The sequence below is a fragment of the Ceratotherium simum genome, chromosome 18, assembly GCF_057802395.1.
Source record: "Ceratotherium simum simum isolate JZ-2026a chromosome 18, ASM5780239v1, whole genome shotgun sequence".
In the NCBI taxonomy this organism is placed as follows: domain Eukaryota; kingdom Metazoa; phylum Chordata; class Mammalia; order Perissodactyla; family Rhinocerotidae; genus Ceratotherium; species Ceratotherium simum.
Window position 1 is genome coordinate 55959675 of NC_141917.1, and position 27875 is coordinate 55987549.

General features: G+C 49.9%; 1 protein-coding gene across 1 annotated transcript; it reads left to right on the forward strand.

The window, feature by feature from the left end:
• The first annotated feature begins 98 nt into the window (after positions 1-98).
• Positions 99-27834, forward strand: SUGP1 (SURP and G-patch domain containing 1). Its single transcript, XM_004422917.3, has 14 exons — positions 99-187; positions 1928-2099; positions 6021-6121; positions 7096-7296; positions 9397-9520; positions 9853-9953; positions 10935-11058; positions 16883-17235; positions 24211-24317; positions 25211-25388; positions 25796-25902; positions 26713-26858; positions 27161-27290; positions 27583-27834. The coding sequence occupies exons 1-14, from the start codon at positions 154-156 to the stop codon at positions 27607-27609; spliced, it is 1905 nt and encodes a 634-aa protein (XP_004422974.1). The 5' UTR covers positions 99-153; the 3' UTR covers positions 27610-27834.
• Positions 27835-27875: the final 41 nt, after the last annotated feature.

Below are 27875 nucleotides of genomic sequence, written 5' to 3' on the forward strand. Positions count from 1 at the left end.
GCCAAGGTTTGCGTTCCTGTGGGGAAGACCCCAGGTGTCCATGCAGTGGCGGGGCGTGGCTGGCCGGCGCGGACTACATCTCCCATCAAGCCATGCGCAGTATAACTGGCCCTTCCTCCCACCGCAGGTGGCGCCGGAGGATTGTGGGATTGGATGAGTCTCAAGATGGACAACCGGGATGTTGCAGGTAATAGCCCACACCTTCCTTCAAGCGCTGGCTTGGGGCTTCTGGGCTCCGTGTCGCCGCTTTGCCCTCCTGTTGGGCCTGCCCTAACCCGCCGGCCCCTCGCCTAAGCCTTTGGGCGACCCGAAGCGATGGCTTCTGCACCTCCCCCGTCTCCCGAGACCCCAGACCCCAGTTGCTGCCCCTGTCCCCGCCTGGTGTGTTGAGGGCGCCCGGGTCTCTCTAAAGGCCGCCACCTGGCTCTTCCCTGCGCCCGCTTTCCGAAATAACCGCCTTGAGGGCTGCCCTGAGCTCCGCTCCCCGAAACAGCGGCAACCTTGGGCTGTCCCGCGCCCCTCTCTCTCTGTAGCAGGTGCCGTCTGGCCAGTGTCCCGCTTTCTGGAAAAGCTGCTTTTCCGAAATGCTCTCGGACTCCTTGTACGCACCTGCCTGGATCTTTCGAGCCCCTCCTTCACTACAAGGCTTGCCATTCCCTGCTTCCCAGCCCTAGCCCCGCTAGGCTGGGATGCATTCACGCATTCAGCAAATACTCATTGTGTGCCAGGCACTGTGCTAGGCGCTGGGGCTGCAGTGGTAACCAAAACAGTGCCCTGTTTAGTAGAAAAGGTTATTTTCTATTAGGGTGTCACATAATGCATCAAAGAGGAAATATTTACAGAGAGAGGGTTTTAATGATCTGAAAGAGTGGGGGTGGAGTCTGCTGATACTGGGTGGTCAAGGAAGGCCTCTTTGAGCAGAAGACGTTTGAGATGAGAACTTGCCAGCTATGGGAAGGCCTGGAGGGTAGAGCCTTCTACGCAGAGGGAGGGACAGCAAGTGCAAATGCCTTGGGGTGGGATGGGCTTGTCATTTTGAAGAATGTCAAGGATGAAATGGAAGTGGGGAGGGGAACCGTCCCTGGAAGGGCCTTGAAAAGCAACTTTCAGAATTTTGATTTTATTCGAATTGCCACTGGGAACCTTCAAGATGTCTTCTTCAACTCCACGGCTACCATCCTTGTCTGAAGACAACGTTGTCTTTTGCTTGGAGCCAGCAAGCCTCCTCATTGGCCTCCTTGCTGCCTATGCACTCTCTCCAATCAGTACCCAGAATAATCTTAAAAATAAAAATACCAGTTGGATCTTGTTAGCTTAATACTTCCCCGTTGCCTCCTAAAGCTCTTAAAGTAGAACCCAGACTCCCTATCGTGCCCTGTCATGCTCATCCCTGGAGTGGACCACTCTGGCCACACTGGACCCTTGCTGGTCCTTGGGTGCTCCAGGCTTCTTCTAGCCTTGCGTTTTTGCATTTGCTCCTTACTTTGCCCAGATCGTGCCCCATCTGGCTTTTCAGGAGGCTGGCTCTTTGTCTTTCTGGTTTTAGCTTAAAGGTCCCCACTTCTAATGGTTATTTTCTGGCTGCCCTAGCTGTATAGGCGCTCTGCTGCTATTCTTTCTCACCCCTTTTGGTTTTCAGCAGAGAGCTCTTATCATGATTTTGCAGCTACTTTTTTGTTATGAGTCTATTGTCTCCCCAGCTAGAGGTGAGTCTCACATGGGCAGAGGTCCCGTCTCTCTCGTTTGGCACCTAGTACAGCACCTGGTACATAGTTTGGTAAATGTTTGCTGAATAAATGAATGGATGTATGAATGTCAATCTGAATATGAGTTGCTGCAAGGCAGCAACTGGCCTGCTCCTGTAGCTGCTGCTGGGCGTGTTTGCGGAGCGAAGGTGATTTCTGATGTGCTTCTTTTCCCTCCCCAGGAAAGGCTAACCGGTGGTTTGGGGTTGCTCCTCCCAAGTCTGGAAAAATGAACATGAACATCCTTCATCAGGAAGAGCTCATTGCTCAGAAGAAACGGGAAATTGAAGCCAAAATGGAGCAGAAAGCCAAGCAGAATCAGATGGCCAGCCCTCAAGCCCCGCATCCTGGCGAGTGAGTGCCCCCTGAGGCTGGAATGAGGTCATAGAGGGTCATCGGGCAGAGGGTTTTGCTTGTGAGAGCAGTCAGGGTGTACCTGCACTTGGCCACAGCCTGATAATGCAAGGAGTGACACAGGTGCTCTCTTTCAAGAGGTGTAGTGTGGCAGAAGAGAAACAAGGGGTGTGTGGGAGCCCAGAGGATGGCCTGCCAACTCCTTCACTTGGCAGTTATTTACTGCTGACCAGGGACTAGGGGTGTAGCATGAAGCAAAAACCTAGACTCTGTCTCTGCTTTTACTCTGACTGGTTCACAGTCTGCTAGCAAAGGGGGTGCCAGTTCTACCCCTAGAGCTGCTGCTGGGTAACTTAAAGCAGTGTGTTCCCAGATGCAGTGGCCACCATAGGGGCGCAGAAGAAGCTCTACATTCTGAAGGCCCAGGCAGAGCCAGCCCGTTGAGGAAGCAGGGAAAGGCCTGCCTGGCAGAGGGCAGGAAGGGGAGGGAGCCCTTGTGTGTCAAGCAGCCCGAGCTGCTGCACCAAAGGGGCTGTTCTGGAGGTAGGCAGGAGGTAGCTCAGGCAGGGTTTCCTCCTGCCTGTCCTAAGAAATGCTAAGGCCACCCAAGAGTTTTGAGCACAGGTGATGTGATCAGAGTGACAGCATCCAAGAATTTCAGGCTGGACATTGATAATCAGAGAGGCAGGCCCCTTCCTCTGTGGTCTGAAGTGTAGAGCATGTTAACCTAAGAGTCTGTGGCTTCTCCTTGAAGGCAGGACTTAGATCTTACTTCTGCTGGAACCCAGGGCCTGGCACCACCAGGGTGCTCAGGAATGTGGGCACTGGATGTTGAGTGATCTGTCAGTGGATGGGCTCGTGAGCTCTTGCCCCTGGGGTTATGGAAGAACTTGGACCAAGATGAGACGGGCCCTGTAGGATTGCTTCCAAGAGGGTCTCCTGGAGGCAGCCGCGTCCTGGTGCCAGGATCAGGCAGCTGAAAGGGAACATCACGTGGGTGGGTGCATAGTACAGGTAGCTTTGGAAATAAGGTGGTTTTCCCCATTATAAAAGCATAGAACACCAAAATTTAGAATTTCTTGCTGAATAAGAAACATTCAAGTTGTCTCAAGACAACCATTTTGATATATTCCCTTCCTGTCTTTGCTTTGTTTCACGAAGTTGTGATCAATTTCATGTGCTGCTTTTCCCCCCACTTTTTATTTATTTATTTTTCTTGGTGAGGAAGATCAGCCCTGAGCTGATATCTGTTGCCAATCCTCCTCTTTTTGCTGAGGAAGATTGGCCCTGGGTTAACATCCATGCCCATGTTCCTTTACTTTATATGTGGGACGCCTGCCATAGCGTTGCTTGGTAGGTGGTGTGTAGGTCTGTGCCTGGGATTCAGACCTGCGAACCCTGGGCCCCTGAAGCGGATCACACAAACTTAACCACTATCCCACCAGGCTGGCTCCTCCCCCTACTTTTTAAAAGACAGGCTTTCCTTGCATTACAACTCTTTTATAACCTTGCATTACAACTCTTTATAACCCTCATAGTCTTTAAGTTTTATTTATTCTTATTGAGATATAATTTACGTGCCATAAAATTGACCTTTCAAACTGTATAATTTAGTGACTTTTAACATATTCACAGAGTCAAGCAACTATCACCACTATCTAATTCGAGAAAATTTCCATCACCCTGAAAAGAAACCCCGACCCCATGAGCAGTCACTCCTCATTCCCCCTCCCCAAGCCCCTGGCAATACTAATCTACTTTCTGACTCCACGAATTTACCTGTTCTAGATACTTCATATAATATGTGGCCTTTTGTGTCTGACTTCTTTCGTTGGACGTAATGCTTTCAAGGTTCATCACTTTGTAGCATGTGTCAGGACTTCATTCCTTTTTATGGCAGAATAATATTCCATTGTGTGGATGAACCACGTTTTATCTGTTCAAGAGCCAGCATTTTTAACAGCTACGTAATATCCCCTACTGTTTGTTACAGGTGGTGGTTCAGTGGGATTCATTTGCTGACTTGCTGCTGCCCCGAGGTGTTTTCTCTTTTTTTCTTTTTCTTTTTTTTGTGAGGAAGATCAGCCCTGAGCTAACATCCGTGCCAGTCCTCCTCTTTTTGCTGAGGAAGACGGGCCCTGAGCTAACGTCTATTGCCAACCCTCCTCCTTTTTTTCCCTTTTTCTCCCCAAAGCCCCAGTAGATAGTTGTATGTCCTAGTTGCACATCCTTCTAGTTGCTGTATGTGGGACGCCACCTCAGCATGGCCAGGCAAGTGGCGCGTCAGTGCGCGCCCGGGATCCAAACCCGGGCCGCCAGTAGCGGAGCGTGTGCACTTAACCGCTAAGCCATGGGGCCGGCCCCCCAGGTGTTTTCTTGTCTTTCATCATCCCTATCTTCTCATCCCTCCCGAGGGAGGTGCACACAGTGTGAGGACAGGCCAAGGGTCACCAGAAGGCCCTACTTGTTTAATGCCAAGGCTGGTAATCAGCAGAACCTTCTCTTTCATATAAAATAACTTTTACTGGCTTTTTTTTTAACATTAAAGATAATTCATATATGTGGTAGAAAATCTGGGAAATAGAGAAGAAAATGAGGAAAAACCAAAATCAGTTATAACCCTACAACCCCAAGACAAGTGCTGGTTGCATTTTGATGGGTTTTTCTAACAATTTTCAATTCAAATATATTTTGTGTTAAGTAGGACCATATTGTAGATATTGTTTTATAGCCTACCTTTTTGTTTTTCATTTAATGTTGTACTTGATTGCTTTATCTCTAAAATGTTAACTTTTCAGGGCCGCTTCATCTGCTGTCGGCGTTTCCCATAATTTATTTAACCAGTGCCCCTTGTTGACCACTTGGGTTGTTTCCATTTTTAGTTCATTAGAACAGATATTTAGGAGGATAAAACTGGATTTAAAGGAAAAAGGCTAGACCAGTGGGCTCCCTGAGCTTTTACCAATTAATGGGTGTGTCTGTGTGGCAAGATGTTGTGCAGCCTTGAAAAGCAGTGTGTGTGAGGAATTTCTGAGGTTGGGGCAGGATGGTATGTTATGGTAGGAAGTGGAAGAAACAGGATATGTACTATGATCACAGCCTTATTTTTTTCTATTTCTTAATTTAGGGGGCAAATCAAAGAAATGTACTGAGGTGTTAATAGTGGTTATTGTGAAATGAGACTTTTTTGGCGTTTTCTCTTTGCTTTCTATTTCTGTGCATTCTTATTTGCTCATAAAGAGCCTCTATTACTTTTATGATAGGGAGAAACATTTGAATTAAACATTTAGGCCCTTAGGTTTGCTTTTGTGCTGATTTGTTAAAAATAGATTTTTAAAAAAATTTTGAAAGTAGAACACTTTGCAAAAAGAAAAGAGAGAAAGTAAAAATAATAAATAAAATTCCTCTGTAAGTCTCCCACCAAGAGATTGCTTTGGGTGTTTTCCTGTGCACATGTGATACCACAGAAGTGCTGGCTGACCCAGGCCCGGAGCCGCAGTCACACAAGGGGACAGACACACACAGGCCCTGCCTTGGAGAACTCTGAAGCCTAGCTGGGAAGATAGATATGGGAGCCAGTAGCAGCCCAGATAATTAGTTAACAACAGGTATGACAGGTGCTGTCCAGGAGGAGAGCAGGTGGTTCTGAGCCGTCTTGTCCGGGAGGCCATTTGGACCTGGAGGGTCAATATTCCGGTAGAGATAACATCAATACATGTAATATTGCTTTGACTAGAACAAAATTGTTCCCAACTTACTACTCTGAAGGCTGCCCTGTGCACTTAGTAGTTCCCAGATATCTTTGGGGGCTGGTTTTGGGTGCCACTAGGCAAGAATGCTGGGGTGGGTGTGGGGCCAAGATGGATGAGGCGTGCTCCCCCCAACTTGAGGCTTACCCTTTCTATCCTATCTTGGGTCTAGAATTGTGAATGCACACAACTCTTCCATTTCCAACAAGTTTGCCAACGATGGCAGCTTCTTGCAGCAGTTTCTGAAGTTGCAGAAGGCACAGACTAGCACAGGTGAGTGCGGTCACCCCTGTCCCAGCTCCTGCTTGGGCTCACCAGCCAGCTCTCTCCCCGTGGTGGTCCCCAGGCACCTCAGAAATGGCAGGCCGCTCTTCAGACTCGTTCCTCTCATCCCACATTCATTGAGTGCCCTCCTTCCACCCTTCGCCATCCTAAACGCTCAGGGGGAAAGCACAGACCCTGCCCTCAAAGTGCTCACACCCTGTAGGAGTGGAGACAGATAAGCCAGGTTTCACTCCAGGGTAGTAGGGGCCATGAGTAAGCATGCCGCAGGTGCAAGGAACGGGGACCCCCATCCACCGACGGGGGTGCTGCCTGCCCCATAGGGGCCTCATGGGACATGCCAGTTGTGAGAATCACCACCCACAGGGAACCCACCCGTATCTATGGTTGTGCAATTTACTAGTAAAAGCTCATTTTTACTTTGAGAAAGTTGCTGGTGAAACAGCTGACCTTTGTCAGGTTTCCTGGAATAGCTAAAAGAGTTAACCCAAGGCCAAATTTGCCCACAGAGAAGGAGGGTGGCCTGTATAAGCCCTTCATTGCAGGGTCTCAGGTCACCAGCTATGTTTGAAAAGCTCCAAATAGGCTGGTGTCAGCTCGCCATTGACAGAGGGAATGGTTCTAAACTGGGTGCGAGGATTCAGGTCTCATCTGGCAGAGCCTGTGCATCCCTGGGCTATGGGTACAGGCGTTAGGGGAGCCTCTGGCCACAGCTGCTGCCTGCAGAGCCACAGCCTGTCCTCCTTGGGCTGAGTGACCACAAAAAGTCATGCATCTCTGAGCCTCAATGTCCTCATCAGTAAAATGGGGCTGGCGTCCTCTCTGAGCGTGCACCACCCGCGAGGCACTGGGCCGGAAGCCAAGGACTCAGCCCCCGGGGGTCTCACAGCGCACGGGTTAGGCAGGAAGACGGGGAAATGTGTGTTGCAGACCTTGAGAGCTGGTATCCTTCCTTCCTTCCCAAGATGCCCCCCCCAGTGTGCCCAGTGCCCCGCCTCGCGTGCTGCCCCGTGCTGCAAAGAGGCCCCCCCTCATCAGCAGCCCACCAGGCCAGGTGAAGAACTATGTGCATGCCAAGCAGCTGCCTGTGGCCAGCCGCCCGAGCGTCTTCCAGTCTCCCGACGAGGATGAGGAGGAGGACTACGAGCAGTGGCTGGAGATCAAAGGTAAGGTGCTTCCACCACCACCTCTCCAGCTCCGTGGGCAGGGTCATAGTCAGTGGGAAAAGCACGGCCAGGGGTGTGGGTGCTTGGGACTGCAAACGGGGAAGCCACCAGGTCTCCGGGCTGAGCCGAGGACTAGGGTGGGGCCCTCTGGGGTGAGAGAGGTGAAGGAAGGGGTAGGGAGGGGTGGGAGGGGAGCATGGAGGGGCTGCAGCATGTGGGCTTCATCCTGGGAGCTGTGGGACCCATTGTTCACTCATGTGGGGGCTGGTCTCCAGCCAGGGCAGGGGCATTCTCAGGGGAGTGTTCACTGGTACCTCCTCGTCCAACAAGAGAGGAGGAGCTTCCGAAGCTCCCAGCCTGGCACGCACCCTCCAAGCCCTCTGAGGCCCAGAGGCACTGCTCTCCCATGCAGGTTATCTGTCTCCACCAGTTTGGGCCAGAGGTACAAGCCTGCAGGTTGGAGGGTGCACTCTCCTGCCCAGGGAAGGGTGGTCGTTGGCCTTGGTTGAGCTAGTCCAGGCCCCATGGGGTAGGAGGGCAGAAGGTGGCAGTGGCAGCCGTCCTAGTGCTTCCAGCCTCGTCCACGGTTATAACGAGGCCTCAGTGCCACCTGAGCCATGTGGAGTCCTGGGCCTGAACCACCTCTGCTCCAGGCTGGCTGGCACGGACATGTCACCTTGACAGTGAGGATAGGCTGAAGTGACCATATGGTCATGCCATGACAACATCTAGACCCCTTGCTCTGGATGAGGGTGCTGGCTTCAGGCCATGCATCTGAGCAGACCAGTGGCCAACCTGGAACCTTGGAGCATTAGTCAGAACAGAGCCAGGGAAGGTGGTGTTTCCTGAGAGAGGTGCCCTGGCAGCTCTGAGAGTACCCTGCTGGGAATCACTGCTTTATGAGGGGCAGCAGGTATCTCAAGGCTCTTGAGGCCTGTTATGGCCTGCTGTTGATGTGGCCTCAGAAAAGCAGCTGTGCTTGTAAACAGAGATGAGGTCAGGGTCATTGCTAGGCCCACAGAAGGATGGCGAGGATAGGGGGAAATGTGGGTACAGAATGTCCCTGGGACCTCTTGAGGCTCCTCCTCAAGCAGCATGTGGTGGGCCCCCGCACCCCAAGCTTCCTGGCAGCCCAAGCAATCAGGGAAATAAGCTGGTTGCAGGCTCAGTGTCTAGCCCTGTTACCAAAGGGAGCAAACGTTCCTAGGCACTGACTGACAGTGAGAAATTTCTCCTGGGAGTTATCCTTCTAAAAGGGACCTGAGCTGTATAGTGGCTGACAGATGGCTTCAGAAACAGGCCAGCGATAAATACAAAAGCAAGTTCCACATGGCTCAAAGCAGAGGCTAATACAAATACAAAAATATATCTTTATAGCTCTGTTCACTGAAAAGGCCCTGAGGTAATGATTAAGCCCGTTGCAGTGAGCGTCCCTAGCGCCCAGATGGTGGTCTGGAAACACTTACTCACCGAAACCAGGACTTCTTGGAGAAATGACTGGCTCTAGGCCTGGGCAGGAAGTGTATGAAATGATCCTGGAGCATCCTGTCCCAGCAGATAGCGAGGAGGCCATCAGAGACGCCTGGGGTCATGCCCAAAAACCTCAGGAGCCAGCTTGAAGAGGCTCTACCGGCCACAGAGGGGACGATTGAGCTTCTGTGATGACATTAATTGCAGTGGATTGAAACCCACCCGATGTGTTTAAATCAGAGTTTGTAATGATGTTTTAAAAAAGAATTTGTCATCTTTGAAGGACGAAAGGGAACCAATTTATTATACTGAACACTGGTAAATAAAAGAAGCATTCCAAAAAAAAGGGGGAGGCTGGCAATGTTTTCCGACGTGTCCCCCCAGCCTGGGAATCGGCTCAAACTCAGAGGCTCACACACTTCTCTCCCGCCCAGTGTGTCTCGCAAAGACTGTTTAGACCGACTGCCCCCTCGTCACAGTGCTGTGTACATGGACTCAGGACGCCCAACAACCTCCCGCATTTCACCCTCTTCTCCCCCCACCCCTCTGTCGTTGTGGTCCGTAGAGAGAGTGTGCCTGTTGACTGTGGGGTGTGTGAGTTGAACCCCAGTACTGACAGCCTCCTTAAAGTTTCACCCCCAGAGGGAGCCGAGACTCGGAAAGTGATAGAGAAATTGGCCCGCTTTGTGGCAGAAGGAGGCCCCGAGTTAGAAAAAGTAGCTATGGAGAACTACAAGGATAACCCGGCATTTTCGTAAGTATTTCTGGGAGGGTAAGGCCACTGCTACTTAATGTTCTTGCCGCATGGTAGTACGTGCAGACGTTCTTGTGAAACCGTAGTAGCAACTGAGGCTGGCTGGGGCTGGGTGCTTGCTTGCATGGGCCAGACGCTGTTCCAGATGCTTTCTGATTTACACCAGAGGTTGCAAGGGGCTCCCGTGTTGTGCAGAAACTTACTTTGGGCCCGGACAAGACGTCTCTGCTTGTCAGCTTGCTTTTGCTCAACATGTCTTCAGAAGCTGCACGGGTCCACCTGTCCTCGTTACTCATCTTCCTCTCTCTCTTTTTTTCAAAACTCCTCTCCAGGTTTTTGCATGATAAGAATAGCAGGGAATTCCTCTACTACAGAAAGAAGGTGGCCGAGATAAGAAAGGAAGCACAGAAGTTGCAGGCAGCCTCTCAGAAAGGTAGGTGGGTGGAGAGGGTGGGAGGTTTGGGGAGGTGTGTGGACAAACCGTGCCCCATGGGGCGTTCGTGGAGGCTGCCGTGGTGTGGGGTGGTGGCAACGGCCCAGGTCTATGCCTCCCAGGTAGCTGGGGTCACGTTTGGGCCTGTATCGCCCTCCCCTCCAATGCTCTGAGGAGTGGGGAAGTCTGAGGGCCAAGGTCAAGGTCGTGTCCAGGAACTCAGCCCTGTACCTGTAAAGGGGGCCGAGGGTTGGAACACTTGCCTGTTGGTTCATGGTCATTTTAACAAGTGTTGATGAGCACCAGCTGCATGCCAGGCACAGAGGACACCTAGGGACAAATGTAGTGCCTGACACTCGGGGAGGGGGGCCTGGAGGACAGAAACAATCAGCTGGTGAGATCCTGGTGGGATGAGTGTGGGGAGGGAGGAATGCTAGCTGGTCTCCAGCTGTGATGAAGTAAAATCCCAGCCAGGTGCAGGAGAAGGGGGGGAGGGTAGGGAGGAGATTGATGTTTAGGCTGAACAGGGGCCTTTGAACATGTGACCTCTGAACATGGGTCACTTCATTGTATCTGTCGCCTTCGGCCCTTCATCCTGACCTTCTCCCCTGGAGAGGAGGGCCAGGCCCATGCCCCCTATAACCCTGGGGGGCAGCACCTGGCAGAAAGACTGAGGTGGGGACTGCCATCTCCCCTCCAGCCCAGACCCCGACCTTCCCTCACATTCTGTTCCTGTGTCCCAGGGTGTGTCCAAGGCCCCCCGAGACCTAGGGGTGGGAAGGGGCAAGGGGGTGGGGGCTTGAGATATGTTGTAATGTTAACTCTGGTGTTCAGTCTCAGTGCAGTAATCTGATTCCCGTTTGCCTGTTTTTCTTTGCATTGTTCCTAAAATAAACCCCTCTTGTTGCCTGTGGGGTTCTTAGCAGAAATTAGGCTGTTGGGTGTGGTGAGTTGAGCTCAGTACTGACAGCCTGCTTAAAGTTTCACCCCCAGAGGATGAAGAGGCCAAGAACCTTGCAGAAAAGTTGGCCAGGTTCATAGCAGATGGGGGTCCTGAGGTGGAAACCATTGCCTTCCAGAACAACCGTGAGAACCAGGCATTCAGGTAAGGGCGAGAGCTACTGGGGAGGTGACCCCCTCACCCTGGTCACAGCCCCCCATGCTGAGGAAACGCATTTAGCATGGTCCCAAGACGTGCTAGGGTCCCACAGCCAGAAGTTGGCAGTGCTGGGACTCAGGTCCAGGAGTTTCTGACCCCTGAGCCCAGCTCTACCACCCCCTGGGCATTCCCCAAGTGCGCGTTGGTGCCCTGAATCATCTCTGAGGCAGGCGTACAGGAGCCTTTGAGGCCTTGTGTTTGCCAGGTGCCTCATGGAGAAAGTCTCTAGCACTCGCCTGGCTCCCTTTGTAACAGAGACTTAGCCCCAGGCTGGGAGCAGGCCAGGCTCTCAGGCAGAAACTCCCAGAACCGTTGTTCGCTGTGTGTGTTCTTAGGGTCCCCTCTTTATGATGAGGGGAATGGCAAGAAATCAGGGAATGTGGTACCTCAGGCTCTGAGGAGTGGGAACTCCCAGCCTGTGTGCATGTTCCATGGAGAGGGTGGGACAAGAAGCCTTGCCTCCCAGCTTTCCTCAGCCACGCAGTCACATCCGAGCCCTTCAGGCTGGGTCTGTGTTCACCCATTGATTCATTCACTGGACAGGTTCAGCACCTCCTCTTTGCGGGGGGAGGTTGGTGGGTGGTGGGGTGGTGGGGGGGCAGTTGCTGCTGCAGGCTGGAACCAGCAGAGGCTTGTGAGGTGGATGCGGAACCTGGTGTGGGAGTGATGCACCCACGAGGACTCTTGGCCATGAGTAACACAAGTCTCGACTCAGTGAGATGTGATGGCACACGTAACAAAAAGTGCAAGAGCAGCAGTCTGGGCTGGTTCATTTAGCAGCTCTAGATGCCTTCAGGGACTCAGGAAGAAGGAAGCGGGAATGGATGCTGGGGAGGCAGCCAGTTGAATCTACTACACGTGAGTCCCGGTGTGAGCTAGATGCAGAATAAAGCAAAGGGTGTCCGGAGGGAAGTGAAGCAGTGCAGATGGCAGGCACGGTGCCAGCGTGGCTGGGGTGCAGGATGAGCGTCAGGGTGTGGTGCAGACAGGCCATGGAGCTGGGCAGGGCCAGGTCCTGCAGGGCTCAAGTGTTTACTGAGATCCTTTGGAAGGGCTGCGTAGGGAGTGACGGGGTCGATTGTGCTTCCGGGGTCACTGGCTGCAGTCATGGATGGTGGTCAGACACTCCACGTCGAGGCAGATGGAGGTTGAGGGGAACCATCAGGAGGTGGGGCCAGTGGAACTGTGGAGGCTGGTGGGGAGGGCTGGTGGGGGGTTCAGGTGTCCCTGCGTCTGGTGCCTGGGTGACCCGGAGCCCTCATGGGGGCCGTAGGCTGTTTGAGTCTGGAGATAATGGGAGTGGTCTGCCTGGGCGGGAGACCCACTTGGGATCTCCTAACAACATCATATCAGCCACCACTCTGCACCACCCAAACTAGTGTTTACTTAATAGTCTACTTTAAATTGCTGCACCTTTTGTTTTTTCGTTTACCTAAGTTTATTTAAACAGGAAACTTAGTTTCCTGTCACTCAAGATAAGTAGAGCTGACTGCAAAAATCTGTCTTAGGAAAAGCAGGCAAGATTATGGAATTCCATCCAAGGCCCAAGCCCAGGGGGCTCTCTCTGGTCAGAGGGGTCTAGGCCTCAGCGGCCCTGGCCAAGCCTTTCCCTTGGGGTCATAACTGAGAGATGCTGTTGGCGCAGGTAGCTCTGGGCCTTCTGTGTGGTTGTCCCCCCGCATAGGGGCATTGCTGGTGGACACCCAACTTGTCAGGTGTGGCCGTGATGGAGCCCAGGGGGTGAATGCGGGGGGCAAGGAAGGAGTCTGGGGTTCCCGGAGGAGAAGTGGCTGAAGGTGAGCGGCATGCTCTGGGGGAGCTCATCCCCATGCTCAAGCCTTAGGCCAGAGCCAGACCACAGTTGGCACTCCACACCTTGGGGAGGAATGAATGGGAGATGATCAGGTGTGTAGGCCTGGCCAAGGCGTGCAGGGTCGCACCAAACAGACTGTTTAATCTCCACATGTGGTCAGGTGTGAGGCAGCTCCTCTCCCCAAGATCCAACAGCCACCTCGTGTTCCTACTGCTCTCAGCCCTTCCCTGCCCTCCTGAGTCCTCACGTAGGCCTGGCACACCCTGGTGGCTCTCTGTTTTGGGAAACAATCCGTAACAACTGTGCTCGTCTATAAAGAAGTTGGAAACTTCCATTCCTTTGACCATCATCCCACTTCTGAGATGCCATCGCCAGAAATAATAAGCACTGTCCCTAGTCATGAAAAATTAGTCACACACTGAATGCCAGTGCCAGTGGGCTAACCTATAACTGCAGCTCTCTGGTGGGATCAATGCCATGGGAAGGCACATGGTAGCAGGCAGCACAGCACCCACCGCGGGCCGCTTGCAGCTCTAACATAACCCATGTGAGCCACATGGTTCCTTACAACAACCTGGCACGCTGGCCTTTTGCAGGTGAGAAAACCGAGGCAAGAGGCCAGCTGGTGGAGGTACTTTTTGCCACCACACTCCACTGCATTCTCACGGGAAAGCCTTATGTTGTCAGGTTAAGGAATTTTTTAAAAATCGAGATACAGAAAAGAGAATCACAGCTCTGTTCAAATAAATCTGCACTGAAGAAAAAGACTGGACGTGTTAACTTTGGTTAACCTGGGGGACGAGATCACTCCTACCAGAGGGGTTCTTTGTTGTAGAATCCCCTGCACATGTGCCCAGGCACACGGTGGGGTGGCAGCTGTTACCCGCCTCACAGACACACAGACTCACAGGGGGCTCTCAGTTACTGCCTCTCGGGGCAGCATCATGGAGAAGGCTCAGTGTGAACCAGCATCTGAGGCCAGGAAGGGGCCTGTGAGCCCAGAGGAAACTCACCCTGTCAGGAGTTGCCCACCTGCACAGTGGGTGAATCCGCCAGGTCAGCTTTTCTTGGAGGAACCAAATAGCCTTAAATCCTTGTCCAACCCTTCCTGGTTGCCAAGCACCTGTTTGAAATCCAGCCACTGCTTGCTTTCCTCTTTGAACAATTCCTTGTTTTTGTCTCAATTTTTTTTTAAGATGTTTTTTTTTTTAGAGCAGTTTTAGGTTCACAGCAAAATTGTGAGGGGAAGGTACAGAGATTTCCCATATGTCCTCTGCCCCGACAGGTGCACAGCCGCCTCTATTATCAACATTCCCTACCAGAGTCTTTGCACCAGAGTCTTTTTTCCATTGTATTGCCTTTGCTCCTTTGTCAAATATCAGTTGACTATATATATATATATTTTTTTTTTGAAAGAATAGATAAAACTTTAGAGTCAGTTTGTCAATATTCACAAAATAACTTGCTGGGATTTGGATTGGGGTTGCGTTGAATCTAGAGATCAAGTTGGGAAGAACTGACATCTTGACAATGTTGACTCTTCCTATCCATGAACATGGAATATCTTTCCATTTATTTAGTTCTTTGAATTCATTTCTCAGAGTTTTGTAGTTTGATCATAAAGATCTTGTACATATTTTGTTAGACTTGTACCTAAGTGTTTCATTTTTGGCATTGCTAATGTAAATGGTATTGTGTTTTTAATTTCAAATTCCACTTGTTCATTGCTAGTATATAGGAAAGTGATGACTTTCGTATATTAACTTGTCCTGCAACCTTGCTATAATAGCTTTTTTTTAAATCTATTCTTGCATCTATTTTTCCTACATAGTTATATCATTTGCAAACAAAGATAGTTTTATTCCTTCCTTCTCAATCAGTATACCTTTCCTTTTCTCATCTTATTGGATTAGCTAGGACTTCAGTACAATGTTGAAAAGCATTGGTGAGGTGGGCTATTCTTGCCTTGTTCCTGTTCTTAGTGGGAAAGCTTCAAATTTCTCAGCGTTAAGTATGATGTTAGCTGTAGGTTTTTTTGTAGATGTTCTTTATCAAGTTGAGGAAGTTCCCTCATATTTCTAGTTTATTGAGAGTTTTTATCATGAACGGATGTTGGATTTTGTCAAATGCTTTTTCTGCATCTATTGATATGATCATGTAATTTTTTTTTTTTTAGCCTATTGATGTGATGGATTACACTGCTTGATTTTCAAATGTTGAACCGGCTTTGCATGTCTGGAATAAATCCCACTTGTTCGTGGTGTATAATTCTTTTTATACATTGGTGGATTCGGTTTACTAATATTTTGTTGAGGATTTTTGCATCTATGTTCATGAGAGATGTTAGTCTGTAGTTTTCTTTTCTTGCAATGTCTTTGTCTAGTTTTGGTATTAGGGTAATTGGATGACTTAGAAAGTATCTCTCTGCTTCTGTCCTCAGAAGGAGATTGTAGGGAATTGGTGTAATTTTTTCCTTAAATGTTTGGTAGAATTCACCAGTGAACTCTTCAGGGTGTGGTGCTTTCTGTTTTGGGAGGTTATTAATTACTGATTCAATTTGTTTAATAGAAATAGGCCTGTTCAGATTGCCTGTTTCTTCTTGTGTGAGTTTTGGCAGATTGAGTCTTTCAAGGAATTGGTCCATTTCATCTAGATTATCAAATTTGTGGACATAGAGTTCATAATAATCCTTTACTATCCTTTTAGTGTCCATGAGCTCTGTAGTGATGTCTCCTCTTTCATTTCTGATATTAATTTGTGTCTTTTCTCTTTTTTTGTTAGACTGACTAGAAGATTAATGATTATATGATATTTCTTCCTTTGCATTTTTACAAATCTCCTTCCCTGGGTTTTCTGAAGGGTGTACATGTTTGTGCCATGAGCCAGGATTACAAAGAAGATGCCGCCATCTGCTCATCCCTCCTTCCTACCCTTGGTACCAGTGTTAGCAGGGCTGGGGGTCCTTCCACGCCTCTTCTCGCTCTCACATAGACACATAGAAATAGTGTGTGGGGTTTCTTTCTACTGTCTTCCTTTTATACAAAAGGAATTTACAGCATCCTTGAGCCCACATGTTGCTTTTGTAGCACAGGTTCGTGAGCGCAGATCTAGCCCCTTCTTGTCTGCGGCTGTGTAACCCATGCTGTGCACAGGTTTTGCTATGTGGAACTGGGCTGTGACTCTTTCTTCTGTGTGGACCCCAGAGGTGGGACCGTCGGCTCTGGAGATGCATAGTCTGGGAGATGCTGGGCAGATGCAGAGGAAGCTGCGGCCTCTGTCAGCTCTGAACCCGGCACCTCCTGCTCCATGCTTGGGGCTGGGGTTGGAGGGGACTAAGGGGATCCGTGGCTTCCAGTGAGGCAGGGGCTTCTGCCCTTGGGTTGGAGTCCAGCTCCCTGTCCATTCCGATGTTCAGTGTCTCTGTTTTGGCTCCATCTGCTGTTGATGCCTCCCAAGGTGGCATCAGAGAGAAGCACAGATGTGTCAAGCTGTCAGGCTCAGGACAAATCCTGCCTTTTCTGGTGTCAGGTGTTTCTCGAAACTCAGGATTTCTTGGTTTGAAGGCACCGATGTGCTCATCTAGGATGGCAGGGGAAGAAGCCCCAGAGATCCTGGGGAAGGTCTGAGGGAGCCTGCCCATTCTCCTTCAAAGCAGAGGATCAATGATACTGTAATGGGTGCTTGATAAAGATAGGGTAGGGTCTTAGAGTGGCCCTTGCTTCACGGAAACAGCATTGTGACAGGCTGTGGGCATGTCACACTGTTCCTCAAGTTTGGGCCACTAGAGCCAGCAGCCTCTGAGGCCTGGCAGGGCAGGAGGTCGTGGTGGAGACCTTGACCCTGACATGAACCTGAAGTGACCCTGGCCTACCTGGGCGTGCCTGCACAAGGCCCAAGCTGCTCAGGGGCAAAGGGCTGGGGTCCAGCTGACAATGTGCCCCCCGCTCTCCTTTTTAGCTTTCTGTACGAACCCAACAGCCAAGGGTACAAGTACTACCGCCAGAAGCTGGAAGAGTTCCGCAAAGCCAAGGCTGGCCCCATGGGCACCCCCACAGCACTCGACTTCGGCCTGAAGCGCAAATCCCCTCTTGAGACCCCGTCGGGGTCCATGCCCCCCACTGCCTGCCCCACCTTATCTGCCCCTGCGCCCGCTGTCACCCCAGCTCCAGCTGCCCCTGGGAAGCCAGCTACCACAGCCACTGTGAAGAGGAAGCGAAAGAGCCGGTGGGGGCCTGAAGAGGACAAAGTGGAGCTCCCACCTGCTGAGCTAGTGCAGAGAGATGTGGATGCCTCTCCCTCGCCTCTGTCAGGTGGGCTGACCCCCTCCCCCAGGCTCTGTCAGGAGGATCTCAACTTTTTTTCACTGAGCATAATGTTTTCAAGATTCATCTGTGTTGTAGCATGAATCAGAATTTCATTCATTTCTATGGCTGAATAGTATTCCAGTGTACAGATGTACCACACTTTGTTCATCCATTCACCAGTTGATAGACACCTGGGTTGTTTCTACCTTTTGGTGATTGTGAATACTGCTCCTGTGAACATTGGCCTCCTGCTATTTGGATCCCTAATTTCAATTCTTTTGTGTATGTACCTAGGGATGGAATCACGGGGTCATATGGTTAATTCTATGTTTAACTTTTTGAGGAACTGCCAAATTGTTTTCTATAGGAGCTGCACCATTTTATGTTCCCACCAGCAGTGCTTAAGGCTTCCAGTTAATCCACATCCTCAGCTTTTTTGTGTGTGTGTGTGAGGAAGATCAGCCCTGAGCTAACATCCGTGCTAATCCTCCTCTTTTTGCTGAGGAAGACCGGCCCTGAGCTAACATCCATTACCAATCCTCCTCCTTTTTTTCCCCAAAGCCCCAGTAGATAGTTGTATGTCACAGTTGCACATTTTTCTAGTTGCTGTATGTGGGACGCAGCCTCAGCATGGCTGGAGAAGCGGTGCGTCGGTGCGGGCCCGGGATCCGAACCCGGGCCGCCAGTAGCGGAGCGCACGCACTTAACCGCTAAGCCACGGGGCCGGCCCCTTTACCCATTTTTCAGTTGGGTTGTTTGTCTTTTTGTTGTAGAAGTTCTTTATATAGTCTGGATGTTAACCCTCTATTCAGATGTATGATTAGCAAATATTTTCTCTCATTCTATGGGTTGTCTTATTTTTAATTATTTATTTTATTTTTTATTGAGGTCATAATAGTTTATAACATTGTGAAATTTCAGTTGTACATTATTATTATTTTTTATTTTTGTGAGGAAGATCAGCCCTGAGCTAACATCCGTGCCAATCCTCCTCTTTTTGCTGAGGAAGACTGGCCCTGAGTTAACGTCCGTGCCGATCTTCCTCCACTTTATGTGGGACGCCGCCACAGCATGGCCTGACAAGCGGTGCATCGGGGCGTGCCTGGGATCCGAACTCGGGCTGCCAGCAGCAGAACGCATGCACTTAACTGCTATGCCACAGGGCCAGCCCCTCAGTTGTGCATTATTATTTGTCAGTCACCATATAAATGCACCCCTTCACCCCTTATGCCCACCCTCCAACCCCCTACCCCCTGGTAACCACTAAACTGTTCTTTCTGTCCGTGTGTTAGTTTATCTTCCACATGTGAGTGAAATCATACAGTGTCTGTCTTTCTCTGTCTGGCTTATTTCACTTAACATAATACACCCAAGGGCCATCTATGTTGTTGCGAATGGGACGATTTTGTCTGTTTTTTTATGGCTGAGTAGTATTCCATTGTATATACATACCACATCTTCTTTTTTTTTTAGTGCATATTTAAGTCTAATATATCCGATTTTTTTTTGGGGGGGGTTCTCAAACTAATCTTTACTTTTTTTATTTTTTTTTTAAATTTTTTGTTTATTGCAGTAACATTGGTTTATAACATTGTAAAAATTTCAGGTGTACATCATTATACTTCTATTTCTGCATAGATTACATCATGTTCACCACCAAAATACTAATTACGACCCATCACCACACACATGTACTGAATTATCCCTTTCATCCTCCTCCCTCCCCCCTTCCCCTCTGGTAACCACCAATCCAATCTCTGTCTCTATGTGTTTGTTTATTGTTGTTATTATCTACTACTTAATGAAGGAAATCATACGGTATTTGACCTTCTCCCTCTGACTTATTTCACTTTGCATTATGCCCTCAATGTCCATCCGTGTTGTCACACACATCTTCTTTATCCAGTCATCAGTTGATGGGTATAGGTTGTCTTTTCACCCTCTTAATAGTGTCCTTTGATGCACAAAAGTTTTAGATTTTAGTGAAGTTCAATTTATTCTTGTCTTTTGTTGCCTTTGATTTTGGTGTCATATGTAAGAAACCATAGCCAAATCCAAGGTCATGAAGATTTACCCCAATGTTTTATTCTAAGAGTTTTATAGTTTTAGCCCTTAAATTTAGGTCTTTCATCCATTTTGATTTAATTTTTATATATAATATAAGGTAAGGGTCCAACTTCATTCTTTTGCATGTGGAGATCCAGTTGTCCCAGCACATTTGTTGAAGAAAGAGACTGTGCTTTCTCTACTGAATGGTCTTGGCACCGTTGTCAAAAATCTTTTGACCATAGATGTAAGGATTTATTTCTGGGCTCTCTATTCTGTTACTGGTTTGTATGTCCTTATAGCAGTACCACACTGTTTTGATTACTGAGCTTTGAAATTGGAAGTGTCAGTCTTCCAACTTTGTTCTTCTTTTTCAAGCTTTGGCTATTTGGGGTCCCTGCACTTTTCATATGAATTTTCAGGTGAGCTTTTCCATTTCTGCAAAAAACACTGTTGGGATTTTGATAGGGATTGCATTGAATCTGTAGATCACTTTGGGTAATATTGACGTGTTAACAATATTTAAGTCTTCCAACCTGTGATCATAGGATGTCTTTCCATTTACTTAGGTCTTCTTTAATTTGTTTCAACGTGTTTTGTGGTTTTCATTGTACAAGTCATGCACCTTCTTCTTTAAATTTATTCCTAAGTGATTTATTCTTTTGATGCTATTGTAAATGGAGTTGTTTTTAAAATTTCCTTTTTGGGTTGTTTCTAGTGTATAGAAATACAACTGATTTTTGTGTGTTGATTATGTATCTTTCAACTTTGCTGAATTCATTTATGAGCTCTAACAGTCTTTTTGTAGATTCATTAGAGTATTTTACATATAAGAGCATGTCATCTGCAAATAGAGACAGATTTATTTTTCCTTTCCAATTAGATGCCTCTTCTTTTTCTTGCCTGATTACTCTTGCTGGAACTTGCAGTACTGTGTTGAAGAGAAGTGGCAAAAACACGCATCCTTGCCTTGTTCCTGATCTTAGCGGGAAAGCTTTTGGTTTTTCACCATTGAGTATGATGTTTGCTGTGTGTTTTATGTTGAAGAAGTTCCGTTCTGTTCCTAGTTTATTGAGTGTTTTTATCATGAAAGGATGTTAGATTTTTCAAATGCTTTTTCTACATCAATTGAAATGATCATGTGGTTTTTTCCCTTCATTCTATTAATGTGGAGTATTAGGTATATAGATTTTCGTATGTTGCATTCCTGGGATAAATCCCACTTGGTCGTGGTGAATAATCCTTTTAACATGGTGCTGGATTTGGTTTGCTAGTATTTTGTTGCAGAGTTCTGCATCTATACTCATAAGGAATATTGTTCTATAGTTTTCTTCTTGTGTCTTTGTCTGCCTTTGTTATCAGGGTTATTCTGACCTCATAGAATGAGTTAGAAAATGTTCCCTACTTTAATTTTTTGGAAGAATTTGAGAAGAATTGGTATTAAATTCTACCAAACATTTAAAAGATGAATTATCAGTGACACCATCTGGTTCCAGACTTTTCTTTGTTGAGGTGTTTTTGATTATTGATTCGACTCCTTACTTGTTATTTATAAGTTGAATCAGATTTTTGTGCCTTCTTGGGTTAGTTTTGGTAGTTTATGCATTTCTGGGAATTTACCCACTTCATCTAGGTAATTTGTTGGCATACAGTTGTTCATAGTATTCTCTTATAATCCTTTTTATTTCTGTAAAGTCATTAGTAATATCTCCATTTTCATTTCTGATTTTAGTAATTGAGTCTTCTCTCTTTTTTTCCTAGGCAGTCTATCTAAAGGTTTGTCCATTTTGTTGATCTTTTCAAAAAAACCATCTTTTGGTTTTGTGGATTTTCTCTATTGTATTTCTATTGCCTATATCACTTATCTCCTTTTTAATCTTTATTTCCTTTCTTCTTCTAGCTCTGGAATTCGTTTGCTCTTCTTTTCCTAGTTCCTTAAGGTGGAGTTAGGTTATTGACTGGAGTTCTTTTTTCTTTTTTTGCTGAGGAAGATTCACTCTGAGCTAACATCTGTGCCAATCTTCCTCTATTTTGTATGTCGGTCGCTGCCACAGCATGGCCGCCGGCAAGTGGTGTAGGTCCACACCCAGGAACCAAATCCTCGAACCCAGGCCGCTGAAGCAGAGTGCACTGAACTTAACCACTATGCCACGCGGCCAGCCCCTGGAGTTCTTATTTTTTAATATATGCACATACAGCTCTAAATTTACCTCTTAGCACTGCTTTTCTACCTCCCATAGGTTTTGGTGGTGTGTGCTTTCGTGTTCATCTTAAGTATTTTCTAACCTCTCTTGTGATTTCTTCTTTGACTCATTCATTGTTTGAGTGTGTTTAATTTCCACATATTTGTAAGTTTTCCTCCTGTTACTGATTTCTAGTTTCATTCCATTGTGATCAGAAAGGATACATGGTAGGATTTCAGTCTTTTAAAATTTATTGCAACTTGTTTTGTAGCCTAATGTATGATCTGTCCTGGAGAACGTTCCATGTTTACTTGAGAAGACTGCTGCCTTTGTTGGCTTGCGTGATCTGTTTGTGTCTGTGAGGTCTAATTGGTGTATAGTATTGTTTAGTTCTCTGTATTCTTATTGATCTTCTGTCTAGATGTTCTGTCCATTATTAAAAATGGGGTATTGAAATCTCCAACTATTATTGTAGAACTGTCTATTTCTCCCTTCGGTTTTTGCTTCATATATCTTGGCTCTTGTTAGGTGTGTATATATTTAATTGTTATATCTTCTTTGAGTATCAAACCTTTTATTAATACATAATGTCCTTCTTTGTCTCTTGTAGCCTTTTTTGACTTAAAGTCTATTTTGTCTGATACCAGTATGGCCATCCCAGCTCTCTCTTGGTTACTATTTGCATGAATTATCTTTTTCCGTCCTTTTACTTTCAACCTATTTGTGTCTTTGTATCTAGAGTGAGTCTCTTGTAGACAGCATATAGATGGATCCTGTTATCTCCCTTAAGCTTTCAAGTACTTGGACTCATTCTTGTCATAGAAAGCTTAGGAAATGCATGATTTTTTTTTTTTTTTTAATAATTTATTTATTTATTTATTTTTTTTCCCCCAAAGCCCCAGTAGATAGTTGTATGTCACAGCTGCACATCCTTCTAGCCGGTGCATGTGGGACGCGGCCCCAGCATGGCCAGAGACGCGGTGCGTCGGTGCGCGCCCAGGATCTGAACCCTTGCCGCCAGCAGTGGAGTGCGCGCACCCAACCGCTAAGCCATGGGGCCGGCCCTGGAAATGCATGATGTTAGACACAATAGTTGCCATGGTCAGTTTTGCAGTTACCTCTAACCTCTTCCTCCTTGACAGCAGTTTTAGGAATGGCCGTGTGGCCTCATTTTTCATTTTCTCCCACAAACCCACGGTGGAGGGGGATCTGTGTGATCATATTCTGCACATAATAATTGGTGACTGAGAGAGGCCATCTCATGTTGTCTGACTTCCCCTGCCACACAGCTGCACCACAGTTGGAGCTGTTTCCACCTCTCTCACCCCCGACTTGACTGGAGCTGGACACAGAAATGCATAGAGGAGTCAGACACGCCCTAGTATTCGGCATCTGCGTTTGCCTCATGAGTATGGGCTAAGAGGGAAGGCAACTCACCCAGGTCACATAGCTAGTTGGTTGGCTCTGCCCGTCCAGCTCTGAGGTTAGTTTCTTGCCCAGTGCCTCCCTAGCCCAAGGAAAAAAGCTAGTGACTGAAGATTCTAGTACTCACTGGGGCTCTAGATAGCCCCTCCACCCAGGGTTGAGGGTGCCTCGGATCAGATTACCGCTTGAGTGCTGAACCCTGGTGCCAGCTGTAGAGGAGGGTGCTCAGATCTGGGTGCTGCTCTGATGCATGCACACCCTACCCCTGAGACCATGTCCATGAGGTCTGGCCCCAGCTCCTAGCTGGTGGAGAAGCTTCCCTCGTGGTCTAGTGGACAAGCACAGGTTCGAAAGTCTCAGGCCCTGTTCAAGTCCCACTGGCCCATGTCGTTCCCAGAGGAGCGTGGGCAGCCTCCACCCACCTGCTCAGTGGTGAATGTGGCTTGAGGAAGAGAGGGACTGTGGGCCCACTCCAGGTACATGGCAGGCGGTGCAGGCCCTGGCTCCCTTGCCCTCTCCACGGGCCTCCCCTACACCCTTCAGAGCCCCCACAGACCTTCGAGGAGGGATTGGGGTACAATCGTGGGGTCAAGGAGTACCTGTGAGTGGTTCTTACAGGCAAAGCCCCAGCCCCAGTGAGCTCTTTCCACCCTCCCAGAGGGGCCTCTGTACTCTGCTCTGCCCAGCTTCTACCCTAGGAAGCCACCGCCTGAGGGGTGGTTGTTTCCGTCACCCAGATGGGCTGTTGCAGCATCTTCACATGAATTAGTAGTGTTCCCAGCTCCAGCCTGGGCTGATGCCAAATTAAATGTCAGTTGCTTTGAGGACAGTCAGCTGCTTCCCCGGAAGCAGCTAACAGAGCCCCATAGCTGAGTCTTATGCCAGACTCCGAACTCATGTGTGTCTACGCCAGGTGTCTGTTTGCTGCAGGGCTTACTTCCCAGAGCCCATGTGCGTGAGTGTGTGCACACACAAGCTCATCTCACTCTTATGTCTGTGGCTTTGCGAAGTCCCTGCATGTCACCCATTAGCCATGTGACCTTGAGTGAGGTGCCAGACCTTTGAGTTCTGGTGTCGGTGTCTCAAACATGGGGGTGTAGAGCCTGCCTGGAGAGGTCACGTGGGGATGAAAGTGGGTGCATGTGATAGAGTGTTGCGAGGCCCCTGTGGTCATCACATGACATGGGATACTAACTGTCCTGGTGTGAGGGCCCTGCCATGTGCGACAGGTATCTCGGATGATGTCAACATGTGGACTCTGCACCACACTCAGTAGCAGGGCTGGGCCCATGTGTCCCTTGCTGACCAGCCTGTGTCTTGTTTCCAGTTCAGGACCTCAAGGGGCTTGGCTACGAGAAGGGGAAGCCTGTGGGTCTGGTGGGTGTCACAGAGCTGTCAGACGCCCAGAAGAAGCAGCTGAAGGAGCAGCAAGAGGTAAGGCTGTGGGGGGCAGGGCAGGCAGGCTCCATAGTGGCTGGTGGACTATTGTCCCCCACCCTGCCCCTGGTGCAGTGGTCATGGTGTATTCTTTCTGAGCCTTCCTGTGCCAGGCAGATCCCATGGTTAGGGGAGAGGCTTCTGGGCAGGCAGTTCCCCTGTCAACAGCATGCCACCCCCTGAGGGCCCTCCCTAGCCTGCAGTTGGGCCCAGAGGACTTCTCACGCTACCTGGGCAGCTGCTGCAGCTGGTGCTCCACAGCTAATCCCCACTGCACTCATGGGCTGATCCGACTGGATAGTCCCCATTTGAGTTTTCCTTCCAGTTTCCTCTAGCATCCAGTACAGGACAGGCCTGGCCAGCACTGGGCACTCTGAGCAATGTGATGTTGGTGGTGGGCAGCATTGGGGTGAGGGCCAGCTCAGCAGGGAGCTCTTTGGCCAGGGTCTTGGCCTCTCTGCTGCTTCCCTGGGGAACTAGAGGCACCTACCTGTCAGTCTCTGGGGACAGCTCACTCCAGCCACCACCTCTAGGCCAGCAGCCGCATCACATCACCTTCAACCTTCCCAAGGGTCAGAAGCCTGCATCACCCCCATTCAGTCCATGGTGATGGTGCCCACAATGTGCTGGATTCCAGGCCAGGCCCCAGGCTCTGGGCAAGGCAGAAAGGGGTCCTCGTTGCTCAACACAGGGATTCAGGAACCCAGGGCGTTTCCTGACACAAGGCTCTCTGCCTTCTTGGGCACTTGGCTCCGAGCCCTGCTCAAGTGCCTGCCCCAAGGAGGGCAGAAGTGGGGAAGTGGGGGCCCCAACATGCACAGGGGAGGTGAGGGACCCGCCTCCTGCATGTGTGGTGCACTGCCTTGCTCACTGGCATTTGCCGCCCACAGATGCAGCAGATGTATGACATGATCATGCAGCACAAGCGCGCGATGCAAGACATGCAGCTGCTGTGGGAGAAGGCACTGCAGCAGCACCAGCATGGCTACGACAGTGATGAGGAGGTGGACAGCGAGCTGGGCACCTGGGAGCACCAGCTGCGGCGCATGGAGATGGACAAGACTCGGGGTGCGCCAAGGCGCGAGTCGCAGGGAGGGGGCATGCCTGGGTGAGGCCTTGCCCTCAGGGCACTGCAGGCTCAGGAAGCCCCACTCTCCTGCCCAGGAAGGCGCCCAGAGGCACTGCACCGAGGTCTTAAGCTGCCTGCCCAGGCTGTAAGGCCTTGGGCAAGAGACTCGGCCTCTCTGTGCTTCAGTTTCCTCACTGGGAAAAGGAGTGGTCCTCTGAGTGTTCACTGGTGTTTGAACACGGCCGCTGCTTGGAGGAGCAGGGGCTCAGGTTGGAGTCTCAACCAGCTGCCTCATTCCCCCACGGCCCTAGACTCCCCCCGAGACTCATACCTGTGCTGTGGGGCTGCCCAGCCCACTCCCTGCCCTCCTCCTTCCTCCTCTCACCTTTCCTGCTTCTCTGGGCAGAGTGGGCTGAGCAATTGACAAAGATGGGCCGGGGCAAGCACTTCATCGGAGACTTCCTGCCGCCAGATGAGCTGGAGAAGTTCATGGAGACCTTCAAGGCTCTGAAGGTGAGCTGGGAGGGCCCCCAGGCACCAGCCCCTACTGTGGGCCCGTCCAGCAGGCAGCCTGCGCAGTGTCCCAGCCCCGCCTGCGTCAGGCGCCTGCAGCGGCCTTGAACGCCCCCCTTGCTCACAGGAGGAGCTGGGCCCTCTTGCCGTGGGAGACATCTGTTTATGACAGACGCCGTCTGTGTAGGGAATTAGCAAATAGCAGCTCAGCTGCTGCTCTAGAAACATTTCCTGGGGCTCCAGGGAAATTCTCCTTCTAGTGGAGCCAATTAAGTGCACTTTACCAGCAAAGCGTTTCTCAGGCAGAAGCCCCTGCAGACTGCGCTCTCCAGAATGAGAGCTTAGCATTCCTCCCGTGCTGCCATCGGACTTGCGAAGAGTGACAGCTGACGTGGCACATCCCATGTCTTTTGGGGTTGTTTTGTAAAACTGCTTTGTACCACATAACCTCATCAACTAGGCAGTTACCTTGTTGACCACATCTTTTTCACACTCTTAACAAATTGCTCTCAGAACGTAGGACCTTTCTTTACTGATGAACCATTAATCTTTTCCATGGTGGTCCAGGCCTGTGTGACCTGTCACCTTGCCCTCTTTGACTTGGCCACCAGGGAGCTCGGTGCTAGGTCTGGCCCTGGGGGAAGAGGAGCTTGGTCTGTTCTCAAGGAGTCTGACTGGTGTTGGGGAGGCAAGCGGACAGGTGGTCCCAGTGGCCAGTGAGGCCATAGGTTGGGAGGTGGTTTCGGGCAGGAGCTGGGACTGGGGACGGCTGCAGCCCTAACAGATGATGGCTGCCTCCTTACCCTGCAGGAGGGCCGTGAGCCTGATTACTCAGAGTACAAGGAGTTCAAGCTGACGGTGGAGAACATCGGCTACCAGATGCTGATGAAGATGGGCTGGAAGGAGGGTGACGGGCTGGGCTCAGAAGGCCAGGGCATCAAGAACCCAGTCAACAAGTGAGTGCAGCCCTGATGTGGGGGTTGGGGCAGGGGTGTCCCACACAGAGACACAGGTCCGGGGCTCGGGTCTGGTCCTCCTGGGCTGGGAGTCAGGAGTATGAACTCTGGTGGCTGGGCCACCTTGGGCTCTCTCGTCTCCCACAGTGCCAGGTGTATCCCATGCAGATGTCACCCAGCCCAGCGCAGCCCCCACGTTGAGCTGTGTTGGGGTGCTGCCACTGAGCCCAGGGCCTGCACCCCCTCCCCTGCTAGCACCAGCCCGGTCTCCCTGCTTACACTGTCCCATCACCCCCCTGCAGGGGCACCACCACAGTGGATGGTGCCGGCTTCGGCATTGACCGGCCAGCGGAGCTCTCTAAGGAGGACGATGAGTATGAGGCCTTCCGCAAGAGGATGATGCTGGCCTACCGCTTCCGGCCCAACCCCCTGGTGCGTGCTTCCCCATCCCCCCACAACACGTCTGGTTGGGCCGCATGGTTCCTCACATCACTGTAGGGAGGTGGTGGTGCTGGTAACAGAAGTGTCCCTCCTTCCCTGGTCCAGCTAGGCCAGGTCTCACCAGCACCCCTCCACTTCTCCGCCTGCATTAGAGCCTCCACACCTCCTGAGAGCCTGCCCTCTCATCTTGGCTCAGCTGCCCCTGGAAGGTTCTGGACAAGAGGAACTGCTCTGTCTTTAGCATTAACGCACTCCCCTTTTTTATCTTTTTTGCCTCCCACAGAACAACCCCAGACGGCCTTACTACTGAGCATTCTGGAGAAACTGCACAAATGTACTTTCCAAACGACTGACCGTCCCTGGACTGTGGAATGTTCCAGCCTGCATTTCTGCCCGCCCTTCCCGTTGTCCTGAGTGTCGTGCCGTGTATTAAAATCCCAGTGCTTGCCCACCGTGGCAGCCTGGTCCTGCCATCGCCAGAAACCTCTCCTGTTCCTTAGCAGTGGGACCAGGGTGGGCAGGTGGAGACGGTGTGCTGCTGTGAAGGCTCCTCAGCACCCAAGGAATCCTGGAGAA

What these genes read in the sequence shown, in the direction of transcription:
- SUGP1 (XM_004422917.3), top strand. Translation starts at nt 154, where the DNA reads ATGAGTCTCAAGATGGACAACCGGGATGTTGCAG. An exon ending in GCAGGCAGCCTCTCAGAAAG is followed by an intron (nt 9,954 to 10,934) that starts GTAGGTGGGTGG and finishes GCCTGCTTAAAG; the next exon opens with TTTCACCCCCAGAGGATGAA. An exon ending in CTCTCCCTCGCCTCTGTCAG is followed by an intron (nt 17,236 to 24,210) that starts GTGGGCTGACCC and finishes TCTTGTTTCCAG; the next exon opens with TTCAGGACCTCAAGGGGCTT.